At 28.5% G+C, this 19,723-nt stretch overlaps 1 protein-coding gene across 1 annotated transcript in view; it reads right to left on the minus strand.

Annotated features, from left to right (window-relative positions):
• Positions 1 to 1,362: 1,362 nt before the first annotated feature.
• Positions 1,363 to 19,723, minus strand: part of nAChRa7 (nicotinic acetylcholine receptor alpha7 subunit) — an 86,194-nt gene continuing 67,833 nt past the window's right edge. Inside the window, exons 5-12 of the mRNA XM_011507722.1 lie at positions 7,295 to 7,475; positions 6,553 to 6,628; positions 5,847 to 6,041; positions 5,674 to 5,760; positions 5,138 to 5,247; positions 4,862 to 4,970; positions 3,056 to 3,459; positions 1,363 to 1,729 (exon numbers count right to left, since the gene is read on the minus strand). Of these exons, the coding sequence (XP_011506024.1) occupies positions 1,562 to 1,729; positions 3,056 to 3,459; positions 4,862 to 4,970; positions 5,138 to 5,247; positions 5,674 to 5,760; positions 5,847 to 6,041; positions 6,553 to 6,628; positions 7,295 to 7,475 (1,330 nt within the window). The 3' untranslated portion in view covers positions 1,363 to 1,561. The remainder of the gene's footprint in view (positions 1,730 to 3,055; positions 3,460 to 4,861; positions 4,971 to 5,137; positions 5,248 to 5,673; positions 5,761 to 5,846; positions 6,042 to 6,552; positions 6,629 to 7,294; positions 7,476 to 19,723) is intronic.

A 19,723-nucleotide genomic window follows, 5' to 3' on the forward strand; every position in this document is an offset into this window, starting at 1 on the left:
TTATCATTATAAGATTTAGTATACTCTCTGAATTTTTTACTTATTTATTTATTTTTATTTTTCCTTTTATATATATATATATATATATATATATATATATATATATATATATATATATATAATTATTTAAATATATAATGATAACAAATCGTCATTTTAAACGACGTTCGTATCGTTATTACTAGGCTTAAGAGAAAATCACGATTCTTAATAGGCGGTATGTGCTATATAAACTTTTGTACATATAATGTTTGTATAATTTTCTCTTTATATCCATGTGTATATTGTAAATATTATCGGCATTATTGTATAAAATAATTATGTAAGTAATCATAATGTAAATCATTCTTTTGCCTGCCCAAATTTTCCATTTGTTTATTACATTTCACTTTTAATTTCTCATGTTCTTTGAAACGGCGACAATTGTCTTTTATATTAATTATACCGCATATCGTGTCATATAACATAAATATATTTCGGTATCCGTATATACTTGGGAAAGGGGTTGCAGGTATTGTGTTAGAGTATTAAAATTCACTGGCATATTTAGATCAGCATGGCAGTTTATATTTTATTAAATGCGAAAATTTACATATTGAATATGTAAATTTTCATGATATTCTCATTGTTATATGTTTTTCGTTTTTTTTTCTCTTCTTTTTTGCTTTGCTTTATATTTTTAAACATTTCAGCAAATATGTTAGTTTACTAAACGAAATTTTGTTCCATATTATTTACCCTTTCCATTCTTCATTGATTTTTATTATGCATTCGAAAAAGTGATATGATTCGTAATATTTTAATCTCAATATGCCTATAATGATTCTAAATTCACGTTTGTGGATTATCTTTTATACGATAAATATATTAGTATTGAAATAACTAAATGTGTTGTACAATTGATTCGAGGAAAAAGATTTTTGCCAGAATATCTTTTAATATTATGAAAATAAGTATGCTCATGAATACGTAATCATATGCACAATTTTTTTTTTAAATGAAATATTTATTTATGAGGTTCTGAAGGCTTTACTTTGTATCAAAGTTACAAAGGTAATCAAAGAAATTATGTATATTATATCACTTTTATCTTTAAAATTATACGTATATTTTATCTTTCCTCTTCAAAGATAAATAGACAACGAAACAAAGATTAATCATGTTGTATCATAACTTCTTATTATCATTTCTTTACTTATACTTATGATTAGAATAAATAATTTTTTCTCATATTTCTAAGCATGTTTTCATCCTCTTCTCTATTCCATTAATTTCTACTCTTCCTCTTTATCCCATTTTTTTTTTCATTTTCCTTTATTATGACGTTCACATTTTCCCTTCGTTATTCAATTTTATTCTTCAATAATTTTAAAAAGTAACTCCTGACATTCAGAGTACTTTGAAAAATTGAAGCAAATCGAGTTAGATATAACAAATGTGACATTCATCAATGTGTCCCTTTTAATTGAACAGCAATAACAACGGCAATATGGCCGTACTTATGGCAGAATACTGTGATGCAATCTCTGTACGTCCTCTTTTTTTGTGAGAGGCTCGTAAATCACGTGACAATGATGTGTGGTGCCGTGAATAGGACGGTGATGGTTGCGATTATCGTGAACAGAGTAAAAATGATTAGGCACAATCTGTCAATTACCATCGCAGCGAATTTCCAGTCGTTGGTAATCTTCGTCTGAACCTCGTTGTCCTTCAGTTGATCAGTGATTATCTGAAAATTGAATAATTATGAGTAAATAATACGATAAACTTACTTTGTTCTTTTTAATACATTATCCTTTTTGTAAATAAGATAATGTCGCGAAAATAAAATTTCTAAAATTCTTTAAATACTCTTCCAGTTTTCTATATTATTAGGTATTTTTCATATTATGTTTCCAATTTATGAGTTTGCCGTTATAATTTAATGATATTGATCATATTATTTCAATAATGAACTAAAATAATTTCTGAATTAATTAAAATAATCAATTCACTCTGTTACATAAATTATATTCATAAATTATTGTAAATATTAAATGTATAAATTATTGTCCTACTTTTGAAACGAAATATAAATATTTACCCTCATAAACTATTTCATAAGGAACTTTTGGAAATGTCATTTGTAATAAAGTTTATGGTTTTCATTCGTTTTTTTGTTTTTTTCTATTTTTTTTTTTTTTTTGTCGTAATTTTGTTACCTTTTATATTTGTAATTTGTCAGCAACGTAAGAAGTCGATAAATTTGAAATATGAGCAATAGTGTCAATTAAATTAATATATATAATTAAAGTCATATAAAATTTAATATATATTGTAAATATTTTAATATATATATATATATATATATATTTACAATTCCTAGTTCCCTATAGGTAAATGAATTTCTTGTGTGCAATGTATGTCAATGCTTTATCCAAATTTAGTTAGACGTAAATCATGAGTCTGCTCTACACGTGTTTATACAGAATATCAGATTGAATTTTATGTATAAAAGTATAAAGTTAAACAAAAATTAAGGAGAACGGTGATTTTTAAATTATAGTATAAGGAAAAATATTTAGAAATATTTCAGAATAGATGCAACTTTACTTTACATACTTGTTTTAAAACTCAAAAGATGATTTTTTCCCAGAAATTTACGGCTTTAAAGTTATTTTAAAAATGATGAAATTTATAAAATTCGTATTATATGATTCTCAAAAGAATGTAATTGACTACTCTTCTAACTTCAATGCTATCGATATTATAAATGATAATTTTTCTATTGTATTACTAGATAAATTCAAGATAAGAGTATTAAGCAAATTCTTGATATTAGCTAATAAACTTATAGATACGCGATTTTCACGTAGCTTAAAGTTTACTATACACGAAATTTCTGTCCAATAATAAAGATTTTGTAAAATAAATAACGACGAGGACAATAGAAGAGATAAAACTGCATCATTTTTCAGTAACGTTGATCTCCCTATTTATTGTTAGTTTAAAATGCAATAGTCGACAATAAGATTAATTATTCCTATATATTATGATTAAGAAATGAGTGGATTACCTTGATTTCCTTGAGGATAAGAATAAGCTCGTAGCGCGCGCAAAAGCAGGCGCTTTGCAGGATCGTCTCAACCTGAGCGCCGCCTGTCCCATCCTGCGGATGAGGATGATGGTGGGGCGTGTGCCCGAGCTGGTGAGCCGTCGGTGCCGGAGGTGGGTAAGATGTATGGGCCAACGGCACCTGGTGCTGGTGGTGGGGCGTCGTCGTGGCCGTGTGCGGTTGATGATGATGATGAGGCGTGACGTGCACATGTCCGTGGTGATGCGGACCCGGAGTGCTGTACACGTTGTTCAACAGATTGTTGTGCGATGCAAGGGCATTGTCCTCGAGGTCGAGAACATTCGCTAACAAAGATTTGCTTGAACGTTGGTGCAACTCCAGATCGCCGTATGCCTTACTTGTACCTGTGCATGAGCGAGAATTAGGGATATATGGATGTCATCGAAGGCTCGAAAAACATTCACAAACGTAAATTGTAATTTCATTATTATGTATCATTTAATTCATAGGGCTTGATTTCACTTGCGACGTGTGTGTAAATTATGATTTAAAACTTGATAAAATTATTATTGTGCACCATAAAATAAAAATAAAAGCCGAATCGTATATATAAAATAGTCTAGTCCAATGTATGAAATAAGAATGTATATTTATAATTTAATATAATTATCGTGGAAATAATGAAAATGAAAAAAAAATGATTAATGTAATCAATTTAATACATATAAAAAAATTATTAACGTAATAAAATTAACTTAAATGTAATAATTTATATAATATATTAGCGCGCCCGAGAAATATCAAAGGAACTGTGTAGTGTGGCATGAATGAATCAACTTTTGAGACTTATGCATATATATATATATATGTATATATATATATATATATATATATATATCATATCATATCATATCATATATAACGCGTGTGCCATAGATCATCCCGAGGGTTCGGAAACTTCGTTGATTGCTTTCAATCACATTCTTATGAGGCCACTCAAATAGAAACCTTCCCTTCCTATTCCATCGTTTTTCCTATTTGGAATTTGTATACTATTCACATTGAATAGAATTATTATATGAATTATTCAAAAATACAATTTTGGAATTGAATAATTAAATTTACTTTCGTTCTTTGTCATATAACAACAATTTCCTTTAATGCTAAATCTCGTGTAATTTCATTACAAAAGATTAAATAATAACTATAAACTACCAAAATTTGCATATATATAGACATTGTTAATATAATTCTGTTACTTTTTTTTGCGTAAATTCAAGTGAAATTGCACACTTCTTAAAGTTAATAATACTAACAAGTGAATGATGAATAGTAGATTTGTCTTTAAGGATATGAAAAATTTTAGCAAAAAATGAACAGATTTTAATTGAAAAAATGATCTTGCATTACACTAATAATTAAATGCTATAAGATTTAAATGTTTTGTCACTTAATTTAATTTGAATTTCATTAAAATTTATATAGAATAATGCACTTTGACTACTAAATAATTACTAAAAAAATTAACGTGAAATTACTTCATTTCTTTTTTGCAACCTAATTATCCTTACCTAATTTATATTCGAAAATAAATAAATGTATTTAATTAATTATATATATATATATATATATATTAGATACAATTGAAACTTAATCTGCGATAAGAATAAGTTTTTGTTTTAAATCAATTAATTATTTAATGATAAATAATTAATATATAATTTTATATAAAAAATAATTAAAAACAATATATATATATATATATATATATATATATATATTCAGCCTAAAAAAACATAGACATACCAGTTACTGGAGAAGGTTTTTGAGACTTTTGTGTAGTCTCATCATCATCTTGGCTTGGCCTTGACATTCGTAATATACAAGGCAGCCAATCTAGGAAGACGACTTTCACCTATGATATAAATAAAAAATATTCATATGAATTGAATTTTAATGACGTATAATGGATTAATAAAAAGATAAATAGTTAATTAAATATACGAATCTATTATAATAAGTATTATAATATAATAAGTTTATTATAATAATATTAGCATAAGTTATTTTACGCCAACGTACCCATTCTGCCATCTCGTGGGTGTCAGAATTACGATGATGGTAATTCAATATAAGAATTGTACTAACCACACTGCTGGCCACCATGAACATTATACAATTAAAATAGGTGCCTAGAAATTATAAATTTAATAAAGTATTCCGTCGAATAATTTAGCTCATTATATTTATCGCCATATTTGCCATGGGCTTGCAAATATATATTACAAGCTTTTAGAAAATTCATTTAGACGATATTTCAATATTTTCTGCTTCGTGTGAAATTTAATATATATATCCGTAAATGAAATAACTGGAGTAAATTAATAAAAGTTAAATAATTCAAAAAGATGTACAGAATATTTATAAAATATTTAAAACATTTAAAATATATATATATATATATATATATATATATATATCAATTTTCATAATGTTATTATTACGTGAATACTAATTTTTGTACTATTTTATTATTTTAACTGAGCGCCAAGATATTTGCATTCTTTCAATTTCATTTGTAATTTATCATTTATTTCTTTTCAGAAATTATAGTGTACCTAAAAGTGGCACAGCATCCGAAGTAGCAGGCATCGTTTCCGCCACCATATTAAGAAACACCGTAAGAGACAAAAGAATTGTTACTCCTAAAATTATTAATATTCATTTTAGTTATACATATATTACTTCATATATATATAGATTATTATCAATTAGATATAATATTATTTACCGAGAGATAGTTTTTCCCCGGAATCAGGTGGCAATGTAAAGCCTAAAACAGCCATACTCGCGATCAAAACGCATGGCACAATGAGATTAAAGAAGTAATATAGTGTTCGTCTTCTTATTATGACAACAAATGTAATATCAATATACGGCTCCGGGCAACAATTATAATAAATTTCGTTCCTCTTCCCTGGCACACCTAGAAAATTAATATATACTTACGTCACAAACACGATATAATGTCAATGTTGATTTTGATAGTGTTAAAGACAAATTCCACTGCCATTTTAACAACTATTATCAACGTATATTGTAAAATTTAATTCAATGCATTTTGTATATAATAATATATGATATTTGTTGTGATATGGCAAAGAGTGCACGAGAAGTGCCTTAAGTTTGAAAAAATAATAACAATAGTTTTTGTGCATGCGATAAGCCACATGGAAGTATATTATCTTCTTGATAATTTAAATGTGCCACATTAAAATTAGCCTGTCAAAGGAGCAGCATGAAGTTTTATTAATTTTAGAAAAATAAAATTAAAAAGAAATTTCATAATTATATATTTATTTTGTTACTGTAAATGAAAGAGTATAATTACTCCAAGTACTAAGATTTAAATAACTCACAATGGAATTGAAATCTATTATAATATAATTTACTCTATTGCATAAATCTGACAATAAAGAAAAATCAAAATATTTTACCTAAAAGATCCCATTCGCCGTTAGTTATAAAGCTACTAATATCACCTCCAGCGACATCCTGTAGTTGAAGATCCAACTATAAAGGAAATCCAAACAAATCATAAAATCATCTATTTATTTTAAAACAGAACCTTAGCCACTATTCGTCAAAAATATAATATAGTTTTCTCTCTATTATTTAATAAAAAGATAACGTTTAATATCAGTTACAACTTATTAAACTTATAATTAAATTATATTTTATGAATACATTAAAACGAGCGATTACTTAAAAACTTTAAGAATGTTTAAAAGTTATGTAATTTAGTATTTAATTCAATGGTTAATGTTTTCTTCAACTATTTTAAGCAAAATTTTCTCGTAATTATTATGGAATTCCTTACATACTCTACTCTATACCGTATATGAATTTGTGTGAGTATTAATTATTGTTAATTAATTGTTTATTTTGTATAAACATACGTAATGTCATAAAATTTTGCGAGGAAAAAATCTTTTAATACTCTTTCATTGCAACTCTTTGTAAGGAGATAAATGATTTATTATTTTCCATGGACAGTTGAGATAGTTAATGGCATGCTTTGTGCGCTTAAAACGAGTTTTATAATTAAGCTGTGCGAATAAAATACCCTTGAAACTAATTAATTATGGTAATTATATTTATATTTTAATGTTGGTTTGATAATAATAAATAATATGCTTGAAGCTTCAAAATGAATGAGATCAAAGACTTTAAACGCACCTGAAATCCGTCATATGTCCAAGAGCCAAATTTCATTTCGCAACGTTGATCGTCGAATGGAAACCAAGTAATGTCAATTTTACAGGTGCTCTTGAATATACCTGGAGGTACATATAGACAGGTTCCGTTTTCTTTAACCACAACGTTTGTTGGATACGTACCGTCGAAACCTTCATCGGCACTGAAAAAGTTTAAGAAGACAATTACAGATCAAATTATAATTATTTTATTCTATTGCTTTATATGATCGTGCATTTTTTTTATTCATAAAACAAAAACCAAAAAAAAAAAAAAAACAAAAAAAAAAACAAATAAATAAGACAATGAAATCATATATATTATTTAATTATTATATTATAAATTAAGTATTATTATATGTAAAAGTATATATATATATATATATATATAAATAGTCTAATTAATTACAAAAGTATAAATGACTCGGACATTTTATTTAATATTTAAATTATTATAGAAAGCTTTTTATTATTAAATTAAATAATTAAATAATAATTAAATAAAGTTTTTAGGTTATTTGTTAAAACTATTGATTATCTAACTAAGTAAATCTTTACATTTTTATGTAGATTTTTATAAATTAAGAAACTTAGTGTTTCAAGTATCCGAGAAGAGTCAAGACAATAAGCAACGAGTTAGTATTAAAAAATTAAATGATTAACAAAATTGAATATCCAATTTTTTTTTTTTTGTTTCAATTACTATAACACCGTCAATTTAAACAAACTTATTTTACGTTTTTATAATTTATATAACAGAGAAATTGCTATCTGCTGTTAGTTTAAAATGACTTAATCAATTAAGAATTTAATTCGAAATCTTGAATTGTGCTTCCAACTAAATAAATTTCCGCATTTTCAATAATGGTCATTAGGCTCCAAATAATTATAAGACTGGAGTTTCGAGATTCGCTAAAGTACCCGTCTCAAGTTTAGAATTTCAGTTTAAATTTGAAGGATTATAATTTAATTAATGTTTTTCCGATAAACAGACGTACTTATTACTCTCTATCTTCCACGCAATGTTCGGGATTCTTTTAATACCCTCGATTAATTTCCGGATAAAGTTACTTAATACCTATCAGGATATGGTCTATGTTATTTTTCCAGTGACTCTTTTACGTGAGTGTGAGAAAAGCGTAAGTAAGCATAAGATCTGCTCGAGACATTGAACTTTTGTTTTATGCCTCAAGAGGTACGACTTGGAATTACAAATCATACAAGCTGTGTAACATAAAAATATAGTAGTTCAGAATGTATCTATCTTACTTTATGTTCTGATCAGCAAACTTTTACACCTTTAATAGTCGTAACGAGTATTTTATGGTTTTGAAAAAACTTTGTTGATCATAAATTTCGATGGAAATTTATATTCTGTGTCAAAATAATTTATATATTTAAGGATTAAGTTTACTTTTAATGAATACAATCGATCGATATATATATATATATATATATATATATATATATATGTGTGTGTGTGTGTGTGTATTCTGATTTTATTCTATTTACATCAAAGCTACAACCATTAACAGATAATGCATGACATTTAATTAAGATTCTTTTTCTGAATATTTTTAGCAAATGACATTCAACTTATAATACGTCATAATAAATATATATAACAAAAATTTAACTACTAACGGCATTCTTTGAAAATTCAGTGATTACAATGCTTTCGCATAAAAACACCCTTTACAAGTATTATTTATGCTAAAAACAAAACTTTACGCTTTAATATTGGAGTAAAGAATATTTACAATAAACAAAATATACGTTTCTTTATTAAAAATCCTAAATATCAATTATCATTGTATTATTATTAACAACTGCTCTTACATAATCTACGTGACATTCGCAATACGATTGTAAACACAACTTGTCGCTTTTACTTCGCCAACTCGTGTTTTCCTGTTTTTCATTCCAGCAAATAAGTCAGACGAAAAAATAGAAGAATAGCCGAGAGACTAAAGGATTACGAAAGTATGAAAATTGTTACCGCTTAGCTTCGATGTTGCATTCGCAAATGTTCAAGTCAACGCACGTCGAGGTAGCGTTTTCGTGGCAGCCGCACTACTGCAGGCAAACAACACTGCACTGCGCTATTTGCCTCGCTATCCTCATTCTCGCCCATGAAACAATTTCATGCATCCATTAAAGTGGAGAGTGGCGATTTCGCGAGATGAAATTCACGGCGAAGTGTTTAGAATCCAGAAATCGAGGTATTAATTTACTTCGATACTTTTTGCGCTGTGGTCTGCGTGCTTTCTTGTCCAAGCTCTGTCTGAATGATAATCGATAGAAGTCTTTTACTTTTAAGCAAAGTAGTCATAAAAATATTCGCTTGGTTTGCAAATTCAATAATATCCCAAAGATATACAATGGCTGTAATGCAATGGATGCTCGAAATTTAATGAAATAATGCTATAGAATTTGGAGGCTAATAGTTGGCAATTATAAGAGAAGGTATTTTTATGTACTTCAATTGGTCGTAAAAGGACATCTGTGATAAATGGAGATATAAAAGATATAAAAGACCATGGCAGCAATGTAAAAAGACAATAAGAATATACTTAGAGATGACATAATAATAAGTAATTTCAACAATGCGTAATATATATAAAGTAAAAGAGAAATACAGGATTCTTTATATCAATAATATTTCATGGTTTATAATTTAAAGTAACTATGTAAATATTTTAATGTGGAAAATAATGGATAGACTATTTGCTCCTATTTAGCCGTAAAATTTGTCTGACTGGATGTTTATGTAGAAAAGCCCTCATTTATTGTTTTGTGCATATGCATAGAAATGCTGATACTTATAGTATATACGAGCAAGTCCTTCGTACACACTTGTAAGGTATAATTCAGCGGACAACAGCTTTATTTGAGGAGGATAGAAGGTTGGCTCGAGATTAAACACTCTATACTTTAAAGTCCATTAAATCTCTCCTGGTTATTATTCAATCCGCGTTAAGATAATACGATAAGAATAAATATAATTCCAGGCTTTAAATGGCAGTTACGTACTTGAGAGATCATTAACAATTTCGTAAAAAGGTTGGTGTTTATTCGATTATTAAGAATATGTTGAAGGACTATCGTCATATTTCATTCGAAATAATAAATACGTTCTTATATTTACGAAACTTTTTTTATTCAATTTAATGAATTTTGAATTCAAATTAAATTTAATTAAACAATTTTTTTTTCTACCGTCCATTCTATTGAAATCACAATATATTGATGTTATTCGGCTAATTACCAATTACTAGTATATTCAGCATATATCTAATTGATATTGTGTTATGAGGTTTATTTATTCACTCGCTGTCTTAAATATACAATTCATTATTATAAAAATTAATTCAAGGATTAAAATTATTATTATATTATTCGTCTCGCTTTGATTAAAACATGCCCATTTCATTATTTTTCATTTGATTGAATAAATAATAAAGCGATAAGAGATTACGTGGAAATCGTTAATGCACTGAAAAAATGAAATTAATAATGTTTGCTCGAACGCTGCTCAGTAGTGCGATCTCAGCATCTCATCGGGTCTACTTATTCATCATTCAAATTACAAACTATTTGTGGGTCTTAATAATGGTGATGGTCCGAACGAAGAACCAAGTCTCCGCGGAGCTACGCGAGCACATTTATGCATTTGCACAACGACCACATTAATTAATGGTATCCCGTGAGAGCAGCCACCAAATACCTGACTCAATGTAAATGAAGGCGTGACCTCGAAAATTAGGCCAAAAAGGAGGGGACAAAACATCGAAAATTTGTTAAGTCTCAACAAAAGTTTACAAAATTTTGTCCATTCCATCAACATACGTGCCCGGCAGAAGTAAAAAATTTTCTAATGTACACAGTAGTTTTATGAAAAATTGGCGAAAATCTTGAACTCGAGTATATTTGCTAAAATATGACGTTTTTACATAATCTATACATACAAAAACATATATCATAATAATTGATAAACTTTTACTTTAAACAGTAATAAATGTTAACGCTAATTGCGGCATCTGTTCATTGGATAGGACTTTTTAATAATAAATATTTAACTCTTATACATTTCAATTAATTTTCATCTGTACATTTTCAAGTTCATTTATTCAACCACTCACTCGCTCACTCTCTCTCTCTCTCTCTCTCTCTCTCTCTCTCTCTCTCAGTCTCTCTCTCGCTCTCAGTCTCTCCCTCTCACTTTTACGCATCGTTTCTTTCGTGAATGACATATAAAAATCCAAAGTATAATAAAGTTAATTCGCCGTAAAGTAAGCAGCGTAAAATAAGCAAGTAAAATCATAAGAAAATAGGAGGATTAAGGGATGTAAGGATCAGAATGCAGTGTAAATTGAAAATTCACTTTAAATATAACCATACGGTATTCGTCAAGTTCAGTTACGTCCCTTGTTTACCAACTAGAATATTTTGAATTTTTACTGATCGATTCAAATTATTAAGAGATTATTGATATTTAAATTTATTGGTGACACCATCTGTTGTATATTATCCCAAACAATGCAGGAAATGAAATATTTATAGAAAAAATTAAAAGTGGAATGAGAATGTTGAATATAGCTGTTCCTCCGGTTGGTGGCAGCACAGCAGCGATCGATCGACCACATTCTGTCTGCTTCATTTGGGCGTTCGTGCGTCTTTTACGTGCGCGCGGACATGTGCGTTTCTTTCTCTTTGATAAGAAAAATGAGAGAGAGAGAGAGAGGGAGAGAGAGAGAGAGAGAGAGAAGAGAAGAGAAGAAAAAAATAGGAGAAATGCCGAATAGAGGAGAAGAAGCAGAATACGACTTTGAATAGAAGACATCGGACGATGGTTTGAATGCAGATTGCGCGCTCTCCTTTGCGACAGGCCGTTTCTTTCTCCGTTAACTTTTTGTGAATCTTCGGATCAACGTGCACGAAATCATCGCAAGTATCTTTCGAAATTTCCCCAAGCTGAAATTCAAATATCTCATACTTATCGTGTTCTGAAAAACCATGATCACAGGAGCGTGATATTAATACGATCAATCTAAAATAATGAGAAAGTTTTTATATTTCTGGTTACTAGAATTAGAAAATATTAATTGAAATTTGAAATTTATTCATCGAACATTTACAAAACTGTTTATAACAAAAAAAAAAAATAAATAAATAAATAAAAAAAAACAAAAAATTTTATATCCCAAGTTCGGTCACACGCGTCGTAAAATAAACATTTTTATGCATAATTTTCCTAAACATTTAAATATAAAGATTTTAACGTTTTGATTGATAATCAGTTAATTCTAAATTTTATATTAACTAATGCATTGTACTAATGTCGCTAAAAATTAATAAATTCAAAGAATATTATCTGAAAATATAAGCATCCGTTAACCAGAGTTGCAATAAAATACTTTTTTTGTTTATTCCTCTGTCTCTATATCATGAAAAACAACTTTGATGAAATAAAGGTAATCATGTTCAGTGCTTTAATATTATCTGTCATTCATCGAATTTAAATTTGAAAATTTGGAGTGACAACTATTATCAAATGCAATGGCTATTTGTAAAACGTGACTTGATTTGATTTCAAAGTTACGCATCTGCTAAAACTATCTTCAATTCTAGGAAATAATAATTTTCTTTTGCTCCGCAAATGAGACGTGCACAAGCTTATTTATTATTTAAAATTCTTATATGCGTGAACAACCGATTTTCAACAATTTTCAATTAATTAATAATTTTACATGTAACTTTAATCATATTAGATTTTCATTAGCAACGATTTTCTTACTATAAATCTAATTGCTTTATTGTAATTACTCTTATCAAATTTACACTTCATGATTTTACATTTTCAATCATAAATTGGTGAAATATTTCACTTCTTAGAGATATAATAGCATTTTCCGTGAAAAAAATAATATTATCAATTTTTAAATTAAATATACCGAACCTTCAGTTCACAATGTTGGATAGATAAGATAATTAGATCCACTGATTAAACAAGATTCAACAAACATTATTTAAAAATTATAAGCAATCGTTACATATTTATTTTTGATACAATGACTCAATTATTTTTACACAACGAGGACGTAGTTTTTAATGATCTATCCGGATGTTCATAAATTTTATAAATGCTTAATTAAAAAAAAAAAAAAAAAATTATTACTCTTAGAATTCTTTTAAAGAAATTTTTTTACCAAAGTTTTCAATTCAAAAGGCACTTTTTATTTGAAAATTGAGCGAGACAGAAATTTCATGCGGTGAAATATATCTGAAGTGATAAGAAAATGAAATGCAATGGAAAAACGTGCCAATTTTCAACGGGAGTTTCATAAAAAATTAATTATATAAAAATAGAATGAAAGTATCCTGATTTTTTGTATTAAGAGAATGGTACTCGGCATTTGGGTGTCGACAATAGTGGATAAGAAATTCGATAACACCGAATACGTGAGAATGTAGGGTCGGAGTAGCCAATCATGACGAATCACTTCTGGGTCACCTCAAAATTTTAAGGATGAAAGCCTTGCGATCCTAATGTATACAATTCTTTCGTAGCACGTAATCGTCGAGCGGAATAATCCTCCCACAAGATAAACAGACAACCATCTAGATAAATTAAAATTCAGATAATTTCATGATCGCGCCGAGCTAACGATTTCGGCCAACCACAATTATTGAATTTTCCCCGGGAAATTCTACGCTTAAAAATTCCATTGGCCGATCATACACGACTTACACAATTGTAATCACAAATACAACGGCGTGAGTTTTTTTTTATATATCTCGGTTCTCCCGTACAAGTGTGCGTGCACATGCGCGTGCGCGAGTATATGTAGGGTGAAGAAAGATGAGGACGAATGTACGCGGCGTGTGCCACTGAACATCGGAGTAACAACTCGCAGTGGATTGGTTGGAAGTTGGCCAGTTGGCCGCAATCCAATCCGTTATTTCATTCTTTTTGAATCCAGCCTCGCATCCTTACTTTTCTCATCCTTTTTCATCTTTCGCTATCGGCCACAGCCTCCTTCGCTTACCCCTTTATTTCTCATTCCTTCTCTTTATTTTGTTCGGTGGCGGATGGGAGGGGAATTATTCTTTTCTATCGTGCTTCTGGGACACGTTGGATTTATGCGATATTTTCTCTCTCAAATTCTTGGTGCGTGCTTTACACGCGTGTCCTACTTCGTTTTTTCCTTCTTCCGTAGGAATCCTATACAGCATGGATCGAAGTAACAAAGTTGTTCGAATCACTTATTAAATATGTCGCTTGTTTTGGTAAAGGACAAGATCATAAAGGGCTAGCTTGAAAATTAACGAGCCGACAAATCAAATTTATAAGCTTTATAAGACTAAGAATCAGATTTAAAAGATTTTATAAGCATGAAACAACAATTTCTATTATTTATCATCGTATCCATTTAAATTGTTAATTTTAAGTACTTTGATCTAAATACTTAACCTTCCTGCTGTACTTTATATTAATGCTCTGTACTATATTAATGCACAGCATATACTTTATTGTGTATTAATGTATGTAATGTTCAGTGGATGAATATCATTTCCGATTTCTATGAGTTTGCAAAACTCAAGCCTAAGATTAATTATAAAAACTACGCAAATATAATTATTCAAAATTAACTAAACGATTAAATTGAAGACAAAAATTCCTTTTTAACGTAATAAATATTTATTTATCAATAGTGCATTTGTTGACATTAGATAAATTTGTTCACCAAGCTTGTGAATAATGTATTTCCATGCTTTATACGTAATACATCGTTTAATATATTGAATTGAGTAAATAAGCCGGGCGTTGTGCATTTCATGCTCATAAAACATATTTTAAAAGTTCCAATAAATTCTAACCGTTTCGTGGATTGAAAATTAGAAATTTAGTCAAAGTAGCAATTTTCCTTCGATACCTTGTGCTGTATAAAATTGATCGATTGTGAAAAATCGTTTCTATATACATTTTATGAAAATAAACAAAATTTATAGCTCTCTTATGGTGTTTAAGCATTAAACGCATTTTGAAATATCTAATATCGGATTTTTCAGCATTTTTCAGTCACTAGCGATGCACTAACAATGACAAACTTTCCTCCTCGTGCAGAAACTTCTGTAAAACTTACGAAGCGTTCATTTAAAGCTCATAAAATGAATTTACTATACGAAATAGAAAGCTCGCGAGTTGGAAATGGCAGGGATGAAAAAAAATATATGAAAAAAAATGATGTGCTTAGTTATATTTTTCGTAGTTTCTAATCCCTTAAATTATTATTTCATGACGAGACCGCGATATGTCTGGAAATTAGAAATAGAATCATTAATCTCAAACGATACAACAAAATTTATTGTATTGCCGATAATTATATTCATTTACCGTCTGCTATATTCTACCAGCAAATATAAACTTGACATTACTATAAAAACCATTTTTTATTTTTTTATTTTTTACCATATTTCAACTATCTGATTATTGTTATTGTATGTTTTTTACGTGAAAGTACAAGCCAATATTGTTCGTCACGAAAGGACGAATTTTTATTTGGCAAATCAATTATTCGTATGCTGGTATTTTTTAAATTTTATATAATAAAATACTTTATGCTTCATAATACGAATGTTTAATTCTAATTAGATAGACATTATTAATTCACTTCATTATTATAATGAGTTATGCTAGAATATCAATTGTTTAGATATCCGCGGTAAAATATATGTGTTTCTATGAATTATTTGAAACAATCATAAAAATTGCGTTCCCCCTAAAATCATCATTGCAGTATAATTAAGTCAATAATATAATCGTTAAATCAAAATGCATTTTAGCAGCATTTAATCCTTTAGAAAAGTTATTATATATCGATCTTATTTCTCTTTAAAACAGATGTAAAATTATGAATAATTCATAGTAAAAATCAAATTTTATAAATAATTTAATTATAATCACTTACTTTCTATATCTTATCTATTCGAGCTCTCTGAGATTTAATTGATTCATGCATATACAATGTGCATATTCAAAGAATTGCATATTAATAGACTAAATATAGGAAAAATATTAAAATCTTTTAATAATAGAAAGTAATTAAAACTATATTTAAATGTTTCAATAAAGAACAATTTTTTTTTTTTTTTTTTTTTTTTTGTATAAAAATTGTAAAGTTTTGTTCCAATTTCGAAAAATGAAATTGACGTGAATATTATAATTACAGTATTATTAGTGAGTATAATTATATGAAATTAAAATTCATATTAATGAAATATCAAAGATTCATGACATACGAATGCTTAATTTGTTACACTAAAGTACTTTTCTAAACTATTCAACTGCTTAAGATATTTGCACAAAGGCACATTTTATGCAGAAAGTCCCGATTTATTTTTCAGTATCTCGTTTAACACGCACTGTCATCTGTGTCTTTAATGATGTACTTATCCAAACTATTAACAAATATCTACACGTTCGTTCGATGTCGCCACAAACTTGGCTAATTCACGAACACTAATCACGCACATTAAAATTTGACATAAACACGCATGTAAATTTGCACACGATTCCTTGATTCACTTTACTCGTGACTCATACGTATAAGCCACACATATTTGGATTCGCTTATCTCTATAGTTTCACAGTGCCATATCCTCATAAATAGCTATAAATGTCATATCCCAAGTACAACAATAAAGACAACAACGTCGAGCACGAGCTCGGTTGTATGAAACACGGGTCCAGAGATCATTTGCATTGACCCGAGCCAGGCGCTATAAAGCTCTCATTCCTCGAGATTTACAATCTCCAATATCATCGAAATTGAGGATATACACAAATTGATGGAAATTGAGACAAAGCTTTTCCCCTTTCATCTTCCTATCTCCGCATAAAATCATAATGAAACTCCCGAAGACGCTTCGATTAAAGCAAGTTGACACGGGTAGCCCCGAACGAATACAGTTGCTCTAATAATAATTTTTCAAGTGTGGTGAAACAGCGAAAAGAAAATAAAAAACCTATACTCCTGGGATTTAATGCATAACAAGTGCAAGTTTGCATTGAATCCTACTATCGTCCGATGTATAGTTGTAAAGAGATATTTCTAGTGGGTGTGCCTGGGCAAAGTCGATTCGCATTCGGGCGACTTGGTCGTATGCCAAAGCGGGCAATATGCATTATTCCTTTCTCTTTCTCCACAGATGTAATTCGCATCTTCGGCTCCCTCGTTTACGTCACACTACCCATTCATTTGAAATTTTAGTCAAAGCAAATTAAATTCCCATTCACGCCGATACGTAATCAATGCTTTGTATTGCTCGTCGTAAGTGCGACGAGATAAATTCCGCTCCTCTATAAATGCATAAACCTTACGCCTCTCTAATATCCTGATTTATTCGTTGGAATTGCTACGAGTGTTCTCCATCACCGGGAAATTATATACAGCCTGGTGTATAATAGTTGGCTAAATCATTTTCTCCGTAATGGGACTCGGTCAAGAGTTCAGAAAGGATCGCAAGGGATGAAAATACGAAATTGCAAAGAGCACTCGAGAATCGATGACAGATTGAGGAAATTGTTGTGTTGGTGAGGTTGAAGAGGAGGACATGAGTAGGGCCAAGTTGTAGCTTATGCCAAAGCCAGCAAATGATGGATACCCGCACCAACGAACTAACCATGTAGATGGCTTTTTCATTTTCATTTCAATTTCCGCGACCAATGGCAAAACATTGATTTTTCCTTCAGCCTCTGTATGTCTAATCATGCGCGTTTACCTGAAATCTTCATTTTTTACTTTTTTTTTTTCTTCTCCTTTTTTCCTCTCTCTCTCTCTCTCTTCTTTCGCCTTTACAATAAGTCCGAAAAATCTTGACTCGACAATTTTTAAGGAATTAGCGAAAAAGTTGATTCTTCAATACATCGAACGATATTTCAACTGGTAATTTAACGTCGAACTTACGAAATTCTCCGCTACAAAAATTTCAAACTTTACGATCTAGATGTGGCGCGACTGGCTCAAGTAGTAAATTTAAAATAAAAAAGTACACTTAACTTAAGATGTCACTTCATAACTTTATGAAAGCAACTATCAATACGCGAAGCTGTGTGCATGATATTTTTTTAGTTTACTTATATTCATAAAATATGCATATCAAGCCTTATATTAACATAGAATTGGAAGTTAATGAATTTCGTATTTTAATGGAAAAAGATTTCTTTTTTTAAGTGAATTTTTTTTTAAGTAATTATTTTGACAATGCGTCCATTACAATTGAGGTTTGTTTTAACGATATCTTCTAATATGAGAAAGTTGAAATAATGTTCCGAAGTAAGTTTGAGAAAGTAATGATAATAATGAAGAAAAAAGATACATCTGCAATAATTAATGTAATTAAGATAAGTTAAAAATGTTAATTTTTAGTTTAAGTATAATGGTTACTTAATTACTTCCTATAATCTACATTATAATAAATATTTTTTAATTCTAACTAGCACAAAATCGAATTTATTAACAAATTTTTTTAAGAGCACAAAACATTTATAATACGACTTTCGAGTAAGTTTGAATTTATTTTAAATAATACAGGAATTTTTTTAAATTTGACAAATTATCTATTTTATATAATACAGTATTTTTTATATTAAGTTTTAAAACTTTCATTTGAAATTAATGAATGTTCATAATGTTTTATTATTCTTATGAATTTGACGTAAATAAGTAATTTACATAAATTACTTATTCAATGTTATAATATATATTTTTTTAAACATAAAAAATGCAGGATGTTGTATGCTTAATACCAATGAAACACATTATCGATTAATTTAATTAATTATTATATGTTATATATATCGTATAAAATTTGTGACAATGTTTGTGATTTATTTTTGCAGTGTATATTTTTAAAAATAAAATCCTCGTATATAAACATATATTATTTATGATGAGCAATTATTAATATTATTATGAATAGAAACATTGCAATGTTTAAAGATACGAAAGAACAATAATGAAATAAATTTACGATTTGAAAGGCATTAAATAAACCAGGATATTTTCATCCTGATTAATATATAAGTTCATTAATCATACTAAAGGTATTATAAATTAATATGGTTTTGTACATTCACATAATTATATTCGAATTCTATTTTAACTGAAATAAATATTACGAACAAATATAATAATAAGTCTTACGATGAATTAATTTTTTTTTTTTTTAAATAACCTATAGAATTTATTTTATGAACATATAATTTTAGAAATAAATTAAAGTATCTTTAACAAAGATTAAATCATCATATTTCTTTGACGAATATAATCAAATTAATGTACTTCTTATCAGAAAGTTTAAAAGCTGATCTCATTAAATGTCTTCATCTGATAAGAAGTATTCAATT

This window comes from Ceratosolen solmsi, unplaced genomic scaffold, assembly GCF_000503995.2.
Source record: "Ceratosolen solmsi marchali unplaced genomic scaffold, CerSol_1.0 scaffold1, whole genome shotgun sequence".
NCBI classification, from domain to species: Eukaryota; Metazoa; Arthropoda; class Insecta; order Hymenoptera; family Agaonidae; genus Ceratosolen; species Ceratosolen solmsi.